The 16232-nt window shown below is 36.5% G+C and overlaps 1 protein-coding gene across 20 annotated transcripts in view; it reads right to left on the reverse strand.

Annotated features, from left to right (window-relative positions):
- The window catches only part of myo18ab (myosin XVIIIA b), a 336877-nt gene that overhangs the window by 59742 nt on the left and 260903 nt on the right, over nt 1-16232 (reverse strand). For all 20 annotated transcript variants that reach the window (XM_051931142.1, XM_051931141.1, XM_051931146.1 and 17 more), the window contains 6 exons: nt 4747-4890; nt 3859-3948; nt 3615-3734; nt 2403-2514; nt 2040-2167; nt 1486-1640 (listed from right to left, as the gene is read on the reverse strand). In XM_051931142.1, the coding sequence (XP_051787102.1) occupies nt 1486-1640; nt 2040-2167; nt 2403-2514; nt 3615-3734; nt 3859-3948; nt 4747-4890 (749 nt within the window). The remainder of the gene's footprint in view (nt 1-1485; nt 1641-2039; nt 2168-2402; nt 2515-3614; nt 3735-3858; nt 3949-4746; nt 4891-16232) is intronic.

The following is a 16232-nucleotide window of genomic DNA, read 5'->3' on the forward strand; positions in this document are numbered from 1 at the left end:
ACAAACTACTCCGTAAGATTTTGAGTTGCTGCACATTACCCAGTCCATATCAATATAGATATCCAGCATGATTTTTTTCAAATTGAGATCTGATGTGTTTTCAAAGTGTTCCTTTAATTTTTTGAGCAGTTTATTATGGGTTGGGAAAGTTGAAAAAAAAAAACACTCTTAGCAGAAGGGAAGAGGAAGGAAACCATTGCTACATACTCTTCTTATTGTTGTATATGTGACATGTTTTAGATCTGCTATGCTGTTCTCTACATGCTGTAGGATCAAGAGGCTGTCAAAATCGCTTACTATTTTTTAAATTAGACCAGAGCTACATTGACAAGTTCTCTCACTTATGCCTATTAAAAATTATAAAGTTTGCATAATTATTTGGATTATAATTATGAGACACTCTACAATACACCTTGGGAATCCTCTAGTAATGCAAGGCTGATCGTGGCTATGAAACTTTGATATTATTCAATCTTTTTTTTATCCTTACTGAGCTAAAGAAAAGTAAGAAAAGAGCATTCATAGGAGCTTTTCTTAACATTCTATTTATAGTATTTTTCCCCTATTGATAGCATCCAATAATACAGATAAGCTATATGTATTGAACAAAAAGAAGAAGGCAAGGTTGTTCCAAAACTTAAATACCTCAAGTATTAAAATTTAAGGAGGAAGTATTTATAGTTGGTGCATGGAATGCGCACTCAGGCCCCTTTCTCCCACCACTCCCCTCCAAAGCGTACCCAAGGCTTTGTGAACCTAAGAGGTAACATTTTACCTTGGTCACAGTGTACATTGCATTAATCATGCTTGAAACTAAACATTTTATCACTACAGTGTTTCCTATGTTCCTGAAGAGTATCCTCTTTAATAAAATCCCTGTGTGCGTCCAGGTGTCCGTGTGTGTGTGTCTTCTGGTGAAGTGTGCATTCGCGGGGCACAGTGCGATGCGCGATATTACTGTCAGAGAAAGTTACAGGCGTTTTACGGAAATACAAACCAGCATTACTGCGAGAGGAAATTAAAGGTACACAATACAGTGACGCATATTACAGCCACATACAAGCCAGTATTACGGTCAGAGAAAATTAAAGGCATATTACCGACGTGCACGCCTGTATTACCGCCTGAGAAAATTAAAGGTATATTACGGATGTACAAGCCAGCGGACATATAAGACAGTATTACTGTCACAGAAAATTAAAGACACACAATACACGGCGGCAGCCCATGAAGAACAGTCAGCTCAGCAAGTAAACATCAACAAAAGAAAGGCTGAAAGACAAAGAAAAATACAACCAACAAACAGAATGAGGTCAAGTTCCCTTGCCATTTAAGATAGACTGTTCCTACTAATGTTTATGCACTACTGTTCTAGCGCCCGTTATTGTAATGGGCTTAATGACTAGTAATAGAATAACAAAGCAAATGAGACCAAACAACATTTCTTGACAACAAATTATACTGGAAAACCAGGAAAAAACTTACTTTCTTTGCTTCTTTTCAAGTTCATGGTTTCGACCCTGTTGACCTTCTAGGTGCAGTTTAGTATCTTGAAGTTCAGATGTCAGTCTCTGGCATTTTTTCTTTAACTGTTGCACCAATCGTTGATTCTCCTCATTGTCTGCTTGTAAATCAGTCAACTATACATGATATAAATGTAAGAAAAAAATTAAAATAATGGTGAAACTCCAGCACAGTGTGTCTTGAGGATCACAAAGGAAAAACCCCAATCTATTCCCAGTCAAGGAGAAAATTATAACTTTTCTTCTCTGCTATGTCATACAGTCTACCTGGAATCTTGCCTCTGTGTTAAGTTATAGTCTCACAAGTTACTTCTTAAAGAGAAGTCATTAATTATGCCTCCATCATACTATTATTCTAATGAGGACATTCACAATTTGTGCCATTACTATTTCTTTTCAGATGGTAGTAGTAGAATGCAAACATTTCAGCAGATTAAGGGCATAAATGCACTCCTGTTACATTCAATCATGATTTTGGGCTGTTCTGCAGAGCACAACCAATTCTTGTGCACATACCCTCCTCTCAAGCTGTCTCTTGTTCTGCTGTTCTACTTCCATCTTGTCCTCAAACTCCTGCTGTAGTCTCTTCTTGGTGAAGTCAATCTCTCGCATTGCCCTGTCATATTTCAGCTTCCATTCTCCACCTGAGAATAGAGTGGCCACAGCCATCAGAAACATAATACCAACAATCACCGTGCAATTCTATTGCACTTTTTTCAGCTAAATAATGATATTCTTACTCTTAATGTTCCTTTCTAATTATGTTTATGATTACAAGGCACTGCTATAGTCAGCACTGTTTAAACAGGACATAGACAAAGCACCGTTTAAAAAAAGGACAGATTACAAGTAGACCAATCTTGCATATTAGAAACACACCAGAGTCGTCATCATCCAGTTCACCATTGAGATCTGCAGCTCTTATCAGCCTTGATTCCATTACTTCCATTTCCATAGAGTCCATCTGCTTCTTCATGCTATCAAACTTCATCTGAAATCAAACAGAAGTTTCAAATCTTTACAAACATGGGCCATCTCTAAAAGAAATCCTTTTATTACCAATGAACCAAGTCTCCATAATTTTATATTAAGTACGAGACCACCTCTGGCTAATTTAGATATGAAGCAACACCACACTGAAGAAGCAAGCAAACAACTCTGTGCTGCACCAATGAATCATATGTGTTAGCACAGCATAAAAGGCATTATATGTCCATTGTAAAATGTGTCAAATGATAGCTGTATCCTCAATCTATGACCTTAAGCACAATAGTGAAGTTGTTTTAGTGGCCAGTTAAAACATGTAGTACTGTGCTAAACCCTCCAAAACTCCTTCAAATAGTTACTGAAAAATTCATCTGTGATATCCAGTACTAAGACAACAACAAAGACTGAAAATTACCAAACAAAGTTTATATTTTTCATTTTTCTTTTTCTATATAATTTCTATATCATTACCTAGAGGTTAGTTTACTCCAAACCACAAATATACAAAAAGAAAGCAAAGAAGCAATCTGGGTGATATAATACAATATTAAAATATATCATACAACTGTAAGCAGTATGTAATGTAAAGTTAATGCCCACTGCTGACTCATTGCTTAATCATTATAGGTTATTTAATATAATGTATACTGGGCAAAAATATGCAAGCTATTGCACTATATGCACAAATGTTTGTGTAAAGTTCTTTGGGACAGTGTAAATACAAAGGATGCCAAATGACATCAGTTTCCTACTAATAATAATACTTTTGCATACTTTGGCTAATGTGTCCTGCACTACTGCCCATCCTTCTAGATGCATAATTATTGAACACACATCCTTACAAACTAAGATACTAGAGCCTGGCTCATTCAAAACGACTTCCCATTGGAAGATTTAGGGACCATTGTAGCAATAGCTGCAAATATGGAAACCTGTATTTTATATTTTATTGCTTTCTTTTTTATTTCTTGTTCATAAGCATAAGATCTTACTTTAAATTACAGAATTCCTGTAAATATTATTAATTTTACATCAAGAAAAAACAGTAAAAAAACATATTTATCCAGTAACATGCCAATGGCACAACAGGAAGAGAAATGTTACCTGGAGTTCTTTCATTTCTTTCTCAAGCCGAAGTCTCTCTGATGTTTCAGACTCTAGGAGTTGTGATGTTGCTTCACCTGCATTCCTCTCATCAGCAAGTTCAGAAGAGAGCTCTGTGATCTGTAGGATTATGGTGAACAGAAATAGCATGCATTATCATTTTGCATTGTGTTAAAATACAGAAACTGAAACAGATGCAACTATCTAGTGTGCCAAGGCTTATATCTTTATGTTCAAGGCATACCTTACTCTCTAGCCGATCATTGCTCAAGCGTAGCTCATTCCTGTCCTTTTCTACTTTTTCTAACTTGGTGCGCAGCTGCAGAATTTCTTCCTATGAGAAGTTTCAAGAGAGAAAAAAAAAACATATTGCAAAAACAAACTTCTATCTCAGATTTGCAGGATCATATTTTGCTACAACATCATTGTAATCACAAAAACCTGTTTAACACCACAGCGACCTTCCATTCTCATGTTCAGAATACAGATGAAAAAATATTGCATTTCCACTTCAATTAAAATTTGAGGTAGAGAGGAAAGGAAAAAGAGTAAAGAAATCAGAAAGTTGCCCCTTTCCACTGATTTGCTGATTTGTTTGTCTGATTCTAGCCTGGAACTTCAAATCTTTTGGTGCTGACAGTCCCGCGTGGTGCCCACAAAGAAAGTGATCAAAGGACTCTATCTACATGCAAATGTTGTTTCCAGCTCTGAATTGCACTATTGTTTGATCCATGTTGTGTCTGCTATGTGTTTTTAGGCCAAAGGAAGAAGGAATTCAATTCAGAATTACAATTAAGTAAAACTTGAAAAACATTTTGAAAAATTAAGTCTACAATGATTTTGTGCACAACTCAACCATACATAGTGAACACTAATATTTGACCTATAAAACCTAAATCAATATAAGGTATACTGCCATATTGTTCAATAGGAATGGTGCGAGTGTAATGTAGTTATTATTTACCAAAGAAATAATAAGAATGCATACACACTATAGATGAATAACATTTATCAAAGGAAAGAGTGGCAAGTCCAAAAGCTTAGGGCAAAAATGCAATTGACGCTAACATTTGTGAGTGATGCTGAACAATTTCTGTAAAGGTTAAAGAGTAAAGGGCAGGTCAATGCTTACATCTTTTTCTTTAATCTGTTCCTCAGTGAGCTGGACCTCAATAAGTGGCCTTACAGTAGTAAACAGCTTCCACCAAGGCCAATCCTTAACCCCTTTATTTTTCTTAATGTTCTTCTGGATGCAGCGTATAGCAAGATCTTGTATCTAAAAAGAAAAAAGCAGGTAATCACAGCTTTAGCAAAAAGTCCATAAAATGCAGAGAGCAGGAGTGAACATTTCAAAAATAAGACCTTACTATTATAGCAACCACTCAAGAACATTACTGTATATAGAAAGTTAGTGACCTGAAATTCAAAATAACAAAAATAGGATGGAGACTTCCTAACAATTCAGTTTCCTTAAGAAATTACTTGCACAATTTAAGGAGATCTTTAAATTCAAAACAACTTACACCTTTAAAATGAAATATGTTCTCTGAGCAGTGAAGGATGACTGCACTTTACCACTAATAAGCAAATCCGGCTGCTGTAGTAACAAACAAAATTAAGACTTTCTGGGATCTATCATTCAGTATTTTAAAGGCCTGATTCTTCTTTTAATACCAGAATGGGTGTTGTACACAAAAGAATTGAAAGTTGTACTGAGAGAATACTGCTAACAATTTTTACAAGAATCTAAATAAGAATATTCCATGGCTTTAACAAATTAATTTTTATATTCTCCAAAATTATAAGCTGGACATTTTGGAGGTGTCTAGACATGAACAATTTTCTGCTGCATAGTAATATTCTTAATAGTAATCACTTATCAGATCAAAATGTTTTCAGTTCCTTCAGTCTGTCAGGCCCCTTCAGGAGTGGCAGTCTTACTACAGTCCTAATAGAAGTTTAAGAATATCTTTGAAGTTCTATAAACATTAAAGGCAACTTGTCTTTAGGCATTGAGTAAGCTACAATGCTTACTCATCACTCTGCTAGCGCTTCAGTTGTACTGTATGAACATGTAGCTCCTTTTATTTTGAAGTCATTTGATCAAAAAGCATTCCTCTATGGATCCATGTACACAGTCCTTTTAAACCAACATTAGTACTGGAGAAGTTTAAGTCTTTCCCAGCACCATCAGGTATAACACAAAAATAAAGTTTTAGCAGAACATCAGTCCCTCACATACTGTAGCTAACTAAACTGAATGTCAATAGTAAAAAAATAAAGTTTATAGTTTTCTATCCAATAAGATGTGAAAAAACCCTTCTACACCAGCACTACTGCATTACCACATGTAAAGTTACTTACCTTTATATCTGCATAGAAATACACTGTGAACACCATGAATATCATGTCACATTTTCACCAAATTGTGCAAGTACAATGAAAATGATATGCAAAACAAAAGATTACATAAACAAGTCTCTGGAAGAATTCCTTAAATTGGTTACTCCAAATAAATTAATAAATGGCATGCTCAACATTTAGTCAATGATGATTTGGATTGTGGGTCTTCAACCTTTTATTATGGTGTACCTCCCTCAGGAACTGAAATGTTTCAAAGTACCAACTTTTTTGGCCTTAAATTATGCACTGAATTCTTATTAGGGAAATCTAAAGGTGATATTTCTTTACCAATACCACAATATCATATTTGGGTAAGTTTTAAAAATGTGTATTACGCAAAGGTTTTACGCATGTGTGGATCTTTTTATTTTTCTTATGTAAACAATTTTTTTTCTTCTGTAGTCTCTTAGCATTATATACACCCCTGGAAAAACAAGTGAAAAAAAATTCCCTCTAAAAGAAATAATGTTATTATGTGTACCAGGTACATGTTAATGCTAAAACGTCAACATAGAGAAGGAATGGCATGTCTAGTGCCCACTGCTGTACTGATTCAGATTTAGTATATATCTTTCAAGTGATATGGATGCTGGAATCCACAACTGTGCCATGTTCATTACAATCAGGATGAATGCAAAGACTCTATGACCATCACTTCTGCTCCTTCACTACAAGTTTAAATGACTACAACTGACAGATTTTTGGTTACATCATTGTGCTCTCAAAATTAAACACAAATCAGGTATTGTTTATTTCTGAACCAATTCCATAAATGTATAAAAGTGCTACCAATAAAAGCTTTTTTAGACTAAAAATGCAGGAAAATGGTATCCTCCAACTGTAACTAGAACTGTGACATTTTGTTTTTCTCTCTTGAGTAGTGGTGCTCTATCTCTCTCTGTTTATCTTAGCTTACTTTGCAGCATGCTCAATTTCTTATGTTCCCTCGTGTACCACAGGTTGAGAAATACTAGCTTAGACAATTTGTTGTGAGACATCATTCAAAACCTGTCTGATGTCATTTGCCAGCTGAGACATAGTTGTACTGATAAGCAGAATCTATGTGCCTTCAAACAATGTTCAACTGGATTTAGGTCAAAGTCCTGCACCTTCCCTATCAGTGGCAGTCCAGAGTGGTGACGCATTATTGTGCTTTATTACATCACGGTTGATCAACCTGTGAACATATTGCGTTAATGAGTAGTCATGATGCCCTTAATCATAACCAAAACTGTCCTGTCACATTATATAACTTCCCAAATCATGAACCAGGCATTAATGATATAGTAGCCTTTTTTTCTTGGGCTCCCTGTGGACTTAAAGCCACCCAATAGAAAGTAGATTCATTACTGAATATAAATCAGTGCAAATTTGGTGTTAAGTACAGTGACCAACACCAAAGTTAAGATCAGTTGAGGAAAAAGTGTTACATTTTGCAAAAAGGACAAATCCTTTACCATGACTTACATCAATACTACAAGTATATCATCATTTAAAAAAGTACCCATAAGCAATCAGGCATAACCTTCATGGAGTATGCAGTTTGCCGGTACCATAAAATCTGATTAACACCTTAACTATTACTAATAGATGACAACTGGTCAATAAAAACCTAACACAAATTTAGCTATTCAGAGTGTACTTGTGAAGAATATGTTCCATGACTTTAATACAAATACATAAACAATTTTAGTAAAAGGAATGAAGATTTTTACAGTTCCAAGACAAGCACCACTGATATTAAACCATTGCCTGGTGATTAAAATTAAGTTAAAACGTGACCAAATATGGGAAACATAACTACAGATAAAAATGTGGACAAAGAAGCAGGGAAAGGGGTCCAGCTAAAGCAGAATATTTCAGAAAGTCATTATGGATGCTTGCTCTTTTGTTGGTAGCCAAAAATCGCATGCAAGATTTTCATGCTGCTGCATCCAATAAGAAAAGAATAGCTAATACCTCAATTAATACAGTATTATATGCATAAAGCATTGTAGTGTACATTTGTCACAAAATAAAAGGTTTAAGATGCCAGAAAATTCTGCAGCTATTTTGGATTCATAGCAAAAAAGTTTCTGCATTTCCATTAGGGTACCTGATGCTTTGGCAATAAATGCACATTTAATTAAAAAAAAAGAAAAAAAACACAGGTGCAAATGTTGCCTCCACTTAAACCTGCACTGACAATTTCATAATTAATTTTATGCTAATGATCAAGCATGACTACAATTTAAAGCACAATGTAACGTTTTTCTTTAAATCTTAAAGATACCTGTGCAAAGCTCATCACGTTTCTCACATTTCAGTAATAGCAGAGTGCTGAAATACAATAACCTTAAAAGATCATTGCAGTTCTAATTTGAAGCATGTTGTCACCTTCATATATATGTATTTATTTGATGGATATATTTACCCAAAGCAAATGACACACCACAATAGTTCAACTGTTTGCACATTTCTGAAATTACAGAACTGGTAGGTTAAGTGAACTTGCTGAAAGTGAGACTAAATCAGTACTGGGGACTGGTCATGTAACTTCAACAACTACTGCATATACCGTAATTAGGTCACAGAACTTTGTTTTCTTGATTCCCTGCCTACTTGCTTTCTTCCCTTTATCATTATAAAGCTATCAGGGTGTCAGAATGCTATGGAGACAAAAACTGTGCTTTAGGATCCCTAGAAAGATTTCTTATTCTAAGCTTAATATCTTTTTATCAGTTTTACCTGTAGCACAAACTGAGACCTACTTTTCAGTACATCGGAAGGGCTTGACAATCACATTTACATGAACAAATTGAAAACTTGCTAAGAATGCATTCGGAGCTACATGATCATTACCACAAGCATAGTCTCTGGGGACCCTGACTTTTAGACGAATCTTCCCAGTATGATACAAACAAGTGCAGATGAGACAGCTACTTGTGTAAATTTGCAATCATGCAGGGATAAACCTTCCACTCCACTGCTAATTAGATGAAAGAGATAAACTCCATGGGGAACTACAGATTCCCAATCCACAAGGATTAAGTGCACAGCTCTATAAGCAGTCTTTTGGAACCACCTTTTAAATGAATCTTTAAATTAGTCACACAATGGGTATCCCAAACTGCAAGTGTACCTTAAAAAATGGAAAACAAACTATATTTCATCCATACAGAAATGTCTTTAGTGAATTCTGTTGACAAACAAACTTAGAATTCATTCAATTATTAATACAATATGCCAATGCTTGGCAACTGCACACTAGGTAGTTGCTACTTTTATGTTGTACTTAGGTTGTTTAGATAAAATTAGACAATGAACCCAGCATCACTTGGGTATATTTGTATAATGAGTTACGGTAAGAAAGTACTACTGTGTTTTTTCTTGTAAATGCCCCATCCATCACTTACACTGCCTCTACGTTTGTGTGTGACTGGATTTCATAATTGTGGTAACTACTTGGGTTGGAACCATGCACGCTACTTTTTTTGCATTTTCTAAATTTACTGTATGGGGACTGGATTGGGGTTCGCAGATATCACTGGTGGTCTCCAAATAATTACTGAAGACAGTGCCAGTGGTGGTAAAGGTGATTAATTCAACTTCTGCTTCTTCATCTTTTCCCACTTAAATATAGTGTCAATGTGCTTAATCAACCTTCTCCATACAGCTCAGTTGTAAGCCTCCTCTCCATTCAGACTGTAGAGATCCTAAACTCTTCCACACCTCTGCTGGAATTTCATCCTGTCCTGTTGCCTTTCCATTTTTCATTCTTCTCAGTTCCTCCTTTACTTCTTCTGTTTATTCTTGGTACTAGCCCATCATTTAGGACTCTAGCCCATCATTTAGGACTCCACCCCAAATACTACCCTTTGGATTTTCTTCATAAAAACAGCTTTACAAAGTACCTCTTCCGTCTATGTTTCATCCTATCATGCACACTAAAAACCACACCTTGCTCACCTTTCATCTGCTTTATCTGACTGTAATCCTTTCCAGCTTTGTTCCTAGCCTTCGCTATTCTAAAAACCCTTCTCTCTCACTATTTTGTCTCCCACTTTTCATACACCTCCTCCACAGCTTGTGCCTTGGCTTGTGCCACTGCCTTCTTTGCTTCCTTGTTTGTTTGCCTATACATTTCTCTCTCTCTCTTCCGTCCCTGATTGGTACCATTTCTTCATTGCCCCTTTTAATCACATCCTGAACCTCTTTACTTCCAACACCATGTCTCTTTGCCCCCAGGTAGGCTCATCCAACCATCCTACCCAACACCTTTTCACCTACTCTTAATTCAACTTCACTTCTTCTCCCACCTTTCCTCCACACTCTCAAATGACTGCACTTCATTTAAACTTTCTCCCTAAACCTGTTTTTAAGGCCTTCCCCTTTTAACTCTTCACCAGTTTATCCTTGGTACTGCTTGCTCTGGTTTTATTCTCCTGCCGATTCTGATCTCCCAGTCCATCTCCACCACTTTTTGCTGTAATATCACACTCAATGCTAACTAATTTATGACCTTACCATTCCTTAACTCTTTCAAATATAATCTTCTACACATTAGAAAGTCTATTTGGCTTTTCCTTTCTCCACTGCTCTATGTCACAAGCTGATTTACATTTTTTCAAAAGATTTGTTAACTATTACCAAATCAGATTCCATGGCAAATTCTACTATCCTCTCCCCTTTCCCTCCCCTACTCCCCAACTTGTATGTACCCACTCTATCCTCTCTCTACTCTTTCCCAAATAACCATTTAGATCACCACCAACAATCAACTCTTCTCCCTCTTGCCCTACTCTACACTTCATCCAGTTCTGCACCAGAAAATGGCCTCCTCCTTTATCTCACTGTCCACTTTAGAAGCATATGCATAAATGACATTAACTACAGTTTTACCAAGGCCCAGCTCAACACTCATCACCCTATCACAACTCCTACTGGCAAGACTATCTAAGATCTTTGTGCATCACTATATCTACACTATTTCTTGCTTGCTCATTTGCTCCATTATACAACTTAAAGTCTCCTATCTATTCTTTTGCCTTATTACTCTTCCATTTAGCTTCAAGCACAGTATTCCCACTTTCCTCCTTTTCATCAACTCTCTTCCTTCCCAGTCATTGTCCCAACATTCAGGGTTCCCACTCTTATCTTTAACTTACCATTTTCTTTCTCTACCCATCTTCTTCTGCTTCTAGCCACTGGGAGGAAAACCAGCCCAACATTGTGCCGGTCCCAACCCCAGATAAATAGAGAGGGTTAGGGTCAGGAAGGGTATCCAGCTGTAAAATTTAGCCAAAACCTTAATGATAGAAATCAATCCAATTTGCTTCAAAAAATAGTGATCCTTCTAAAAACATGTATTTGGGTTTCTGTAGGCTTCTGGACTACATTTCCCAGATCTCCCTGTGCTATTAAATATTCACAGCTTGGTAAGACATGGGCAGCAGGGGTAAACGTTTCAGTTGCAAATGAACCTTTGAATGTTGATTTTGTAGTTTTAATTTTAGTGGAGCATTTTGTTACTAGCACAGGGTTATGATTTTTATTTTGTTTTCCAGGATGAGTGTAGGAGAAGAAAGTTTGAGTCAGAAGTGGTCACAGATTACAGTCAAAAGGGGAGGGATGTTAGTTTCTTGTTTTCTCTGTTACTTGTTTCTTCTCTTTGATGTTTCCATTTTCTCTGTGCTACACTGAACATGGTTTTCAGTTTCATGAACTCTTTGAGCTTACATTAGAGGAGTTTATCTCAATTAATACTGGAACTACCTAGGACCTGGCATTTGTCTGGCTTACCATTAAGGGTTTACTTCACAATGCTACAATTGCTTTTGCTAGTGACCTGGGGCCTCATGTATAAACAGTGCGTACGCACAGAAATGTTGCGTACGAACCTTTCCACGCTCAAATCGCGATGTATAAAACCTAAACTTGGCGTAAAGCCACGCACATTTCCACGGTAACTCATACCTCAGCGTACGCAATTTCTCTGCTCGGTTTTGCAGACTGGCGGCACCCAGCGTCAAAGCAGTGCTACTGTTCCTGTGTGGTTACCCTTTCTTAGATCCACATCCACGGCGGCGGCTTTATCAAATACACTGAAATTAACCGCAAATCGTTCATAAATTTAATGCATCTGATTGTAATTAACCTGTAACAATATAATGGTCCACAGAATGGTCAAACTACGGTTCCTGTGTGCTCATCCTTTCTTTCTTAGCTCCACATTCCTGATGCGGCTTTATAAATACACTGAAATTAACTGCATATTGTTTATTAGTGTAATGCATCTGATCGTAATTAACCTGTAGCAATATAATGGGCCAGGGAATAGCCATAGTATTCCAAATACCATAACTGCTTTAGCGTTGTTACGCTCACTGCGTCTTGTTCTTCTTTTTGCTGCTCCCGTTAAGGGTTGCCACTGCGGATCATCTTTTTCCATATTACTCTCACTGCACCACTGGGAGTATTTATATCACTGTATCTGAGTGTGAATCACAGCAGCAGATGACCGGAAAGAGAATTATCGGTATACAGTTTCAAGCACACACTACCTCAACCACGGCAAAAAGCGTCAAAGCCTTTCCTGTTACGGACCTCGCGTTTCAGAAACAGTTTCATCCCAAGAGCTATAAACGCACTCAATCAGTCCATCAAGTGCTCCTTGTAGAACTGTTTGTACTTATAAGTACAATTACCTTACTGTAAACTTACACTACAGTTATAATATTGCACAACCTGCGCTACTTTATAAAGCGCGTATGATGACAATATCATTTTTAAGATGAAATGCAGCAAAATATGTTGCTTATAGTATACAGATAAAACTTTAACTTCATTTAAATAATCTGTATTGTTAATAATTAAACATGTGAGGACACGGTGCCGCAGTGTATAGCTAGTTCAAGGATAGCTCCTGCCTTGCACTGTATTCTTGCTGGTGCTGACGTGACACTGGAAGGATAGACGAATAGAATAATTAAACATGTACTACAAAGATATTTCAATGTTCCTTAAAGGTTTTGAAGAATCGGCGTTCTAAGCTTACAAATGGCTTAACGTCTATTACAGAGCTGATTGTGTGGCGATTGGAGAAAGAAAGGTATGGACAAGGAATTGGAGGTTAGTACATTTGAAAGAGACAGTACTTCTGTAATAAATTATTTCATCGAAGGTCGCACATGGTGCAGCAAGCCTCTTGCATGAGATATGAACAATCACTGCGCCACCGTGTTCCCATGTTTAATAACATGCTTTCATTCCTATCATCATGAAAATGATATCACGTATACATCTCAGTATTTTAATTATTCAGAGAGCTGTAATATCTCGAATGTAATGCATTCTGTGTCCTGTCGGAGAAAGAGAAAGAACGGAAGCACGTAGTGATTCACACACATAGAGCACATAGAAGATCAAACACAGAACAAAGCATTTAACATGCTACTTGAGAAACTAGTAAAATAAACGATTTTAAGATGAAGTTTATGATGTTCTACTTTAATGGCAAAATAAACTACGTGATTACAGTGGAAATTTCGAGATTAAAGTTGACATTTCGTGCTTTTTTCCCCACTGTGTGCCTATGTTTTTTGTTTGTACCCTAATACGCTTTCATATGACACTCAGACGGTGGGCTACAACTTGCCTTTTCAAGGCGACTTTGATATGTGATTTCTTTTTTATTTCAGGCACTGTGCGACTTTGTGAATTTGATCTTTCGAGTTTTTCCGACACTCTGTCAGTCGATCAACTTTCTTTTGTTGATTATACCACTGTTTAAACCAACAAATAGTACGTTTTTCCTTTGCCTCCACTTGGTATTCGCTGAAATTCTTATATTTTCCCCTGTGCTTTTCCCATTGTCTTTTCACAGAAAGCTATTTATATTGATTTGCATATTCAAAGAGGCGTAATTCTGGGAGGAGTTGGGGCGGGACAGAAGGCGCGTGCACGTGCATTACTTTTCACGCTGATCGGGATTTATGTAGTGGAAGAACGTGAAAGTATGCGTACGCACAGATTCCTGCATCTGGATTTTTCTGTGCGTACGCACAATCCCGCTTTTGTGCTTACGCCATGTTATAGTGTGAGTTCTACGCACGGCGTTATACATGAGGCCCCTGGTGTTCAACTCCTGTTAACTGATTTTGAATTTAGAAATCTGTCTTTCATTTTTAGAGAGTTCTCACACTATTGTGGTTAATCAGTGACATAACCATCTCATTGCTAATACTAGAGGAGAACTGAACTCTTTGCTGTTATGCCATGCAGTGTTTATGATACATCACACCTGGGCACATCGTTATATTTCTAAATCAAGTAAATTTTTGGACCATAAGCCGAAAATGTATGACACTTTAATTGAAACTAGAATAGGTCTCCTTACTAATAACCATTGTGAAATAAATAATTGGTTTTTTTATCAAGTTTTATTCTAATTTTTATGTCAGTTTACACTTCTCTCACTACAGGTATCAACTGCTTCAGAAAGGACCTTCCACTGACGGGTATCACTGAAGAAGCCTTCACTCCTGACAGGCCAGATTTTGGACTCTATGAAATCTCAGAGGTTTCCAAGCCTGATGAGTTTTCCCCAGAAATGCTTTTTGGAAACAGCTGTCTGCCACTCTCTTCCATCTCCACTTCCCACTTTAACCCACCTATTAATATGGCCATTATCTCTTCTCTGCCCAAATAAGTAAAGGCTTGAAAGTATGTGCAAAATGATTGACCAATTGTGTTAATTAACTCAGTGGTCAAGCTGTTGGCTAACTAGCTTATTGCCTATAGTCAGTGATGAGTAAATTAATTCACGCTAACCAAACAAGCTTTACGAAGACCCAAAGTGCAAATGATAGTATGCATACACCACTTTCTTCATATCATCCATGCTGCCCCGAACTCTTTCACATACACCATCGCTACCTTCTTTAAATTTTAGAAAAGGCTTCTGATGGAAAGAAGTGCTTACTTTGGGAGGTCATGAGTAAAATGGGCTTTGGGTAAACCTTTATCAACTTAATTAAAACCCTTTATTTATCTCTATCTTCTATTTTGTTCACTAATTCAGAAATTTTCCCCAAGTCATTCTTTAATGAGGACCAGACAGAGGTTATGCTCTCCCTTTCTTTTTTTCAATCTCACTTAAGTCTCTCGCTGCTGCTGTATGAAACTGAAAATTTCACTCACACAAATATATTATTTACATGCATATGATGTTCTATTTGGGAAATGCACCTTCTGATCTACCCTTATATGTCTTTATGCTCTCTGATACATATTGTGGAATTTATTACACTTATCAATATGAATATTTAGATTTTATTAATTTTGCTTTACTGCCTCCTAGTTCTATCTATATGACTTTTGTTTCACACTGTATTTTTTATCTGTACTCTTACTAAGTTGATTCTTGCCCATTATGCAATGTGGCCCTTGTCTTTAACTCTAGAATGTGAAGCACCAGGATTTCATGTAAAGTTACAAAATCAGCTGGAATAAGTCTTCCCTCCTTTCCCTAAATCAGCTATGTCATTTGTCCTAATGTGAAGTGGGACATTTTAATGCTAACTGGGGGCCACAGCTGACATAGTAGTGACTGATGAAATGGATTTTGAAAGCTTTAGCAGATAAGCATGGGGGCCACAGCTGACATAGTAGTGACTGATGAAATGGATTTTGAAAGCTTTAGCAGATAAGCAGTCTTTTCTAGCATTCTTTAAAGAACAAAATGAATAACATAACATCTAATATCACAGAGCCCTCAAAAGCAAACCTTCTTGAATATCAGCATGCTCAACACAGTGAATTAAACTTCTTATTTAAAAATAGGTAGCTATGTTTTGTGGAATAATTAATCTTCTAAAACTGTCCAGTTTTGTCCTTGATTCAGTTCCAACAAGAAAAGTTTCTGGTGAGCTAATTGACAGTGTACTATAATTAGTAAACTGATCATAATATAGATCTTTTAAAGACTATAATAGCTCTATTCAAGAAAGATTATCCAAGAAAAGACATTCAAGATTATTTTAGACCTATCTGTAACCTGCCTTTTTAAGTAAAATTCTATGAAATTACTTAAAAATACTATTCTCAGGGTAAATATCTGTCAGACCATAGATCAAATCATGGTGCAGAAACTGTTTTGTTTAACTTTAATTATTTTGTAGTTTTGTATTTCTGAAGGTGTCACCTGCAATATTTAAATCCATGAATGTACAGAAG

Source organism: Erpetoichthys calabaricus, chromosome 8 (genome assembly GCF_900747795.2).
Source record: "Erpetoichthys calabaricus chromosome 8, fErpCal1.3, whole genome shotgun sequence".
Classification (NCBI taxonomy): domain Eukaryota; kingdom Metazoa; phylum Chordata; class Cladistia; order Polypteriformes; family Polypteridae; genus Erpetoichthys; species Erpetoichthys calabaricus.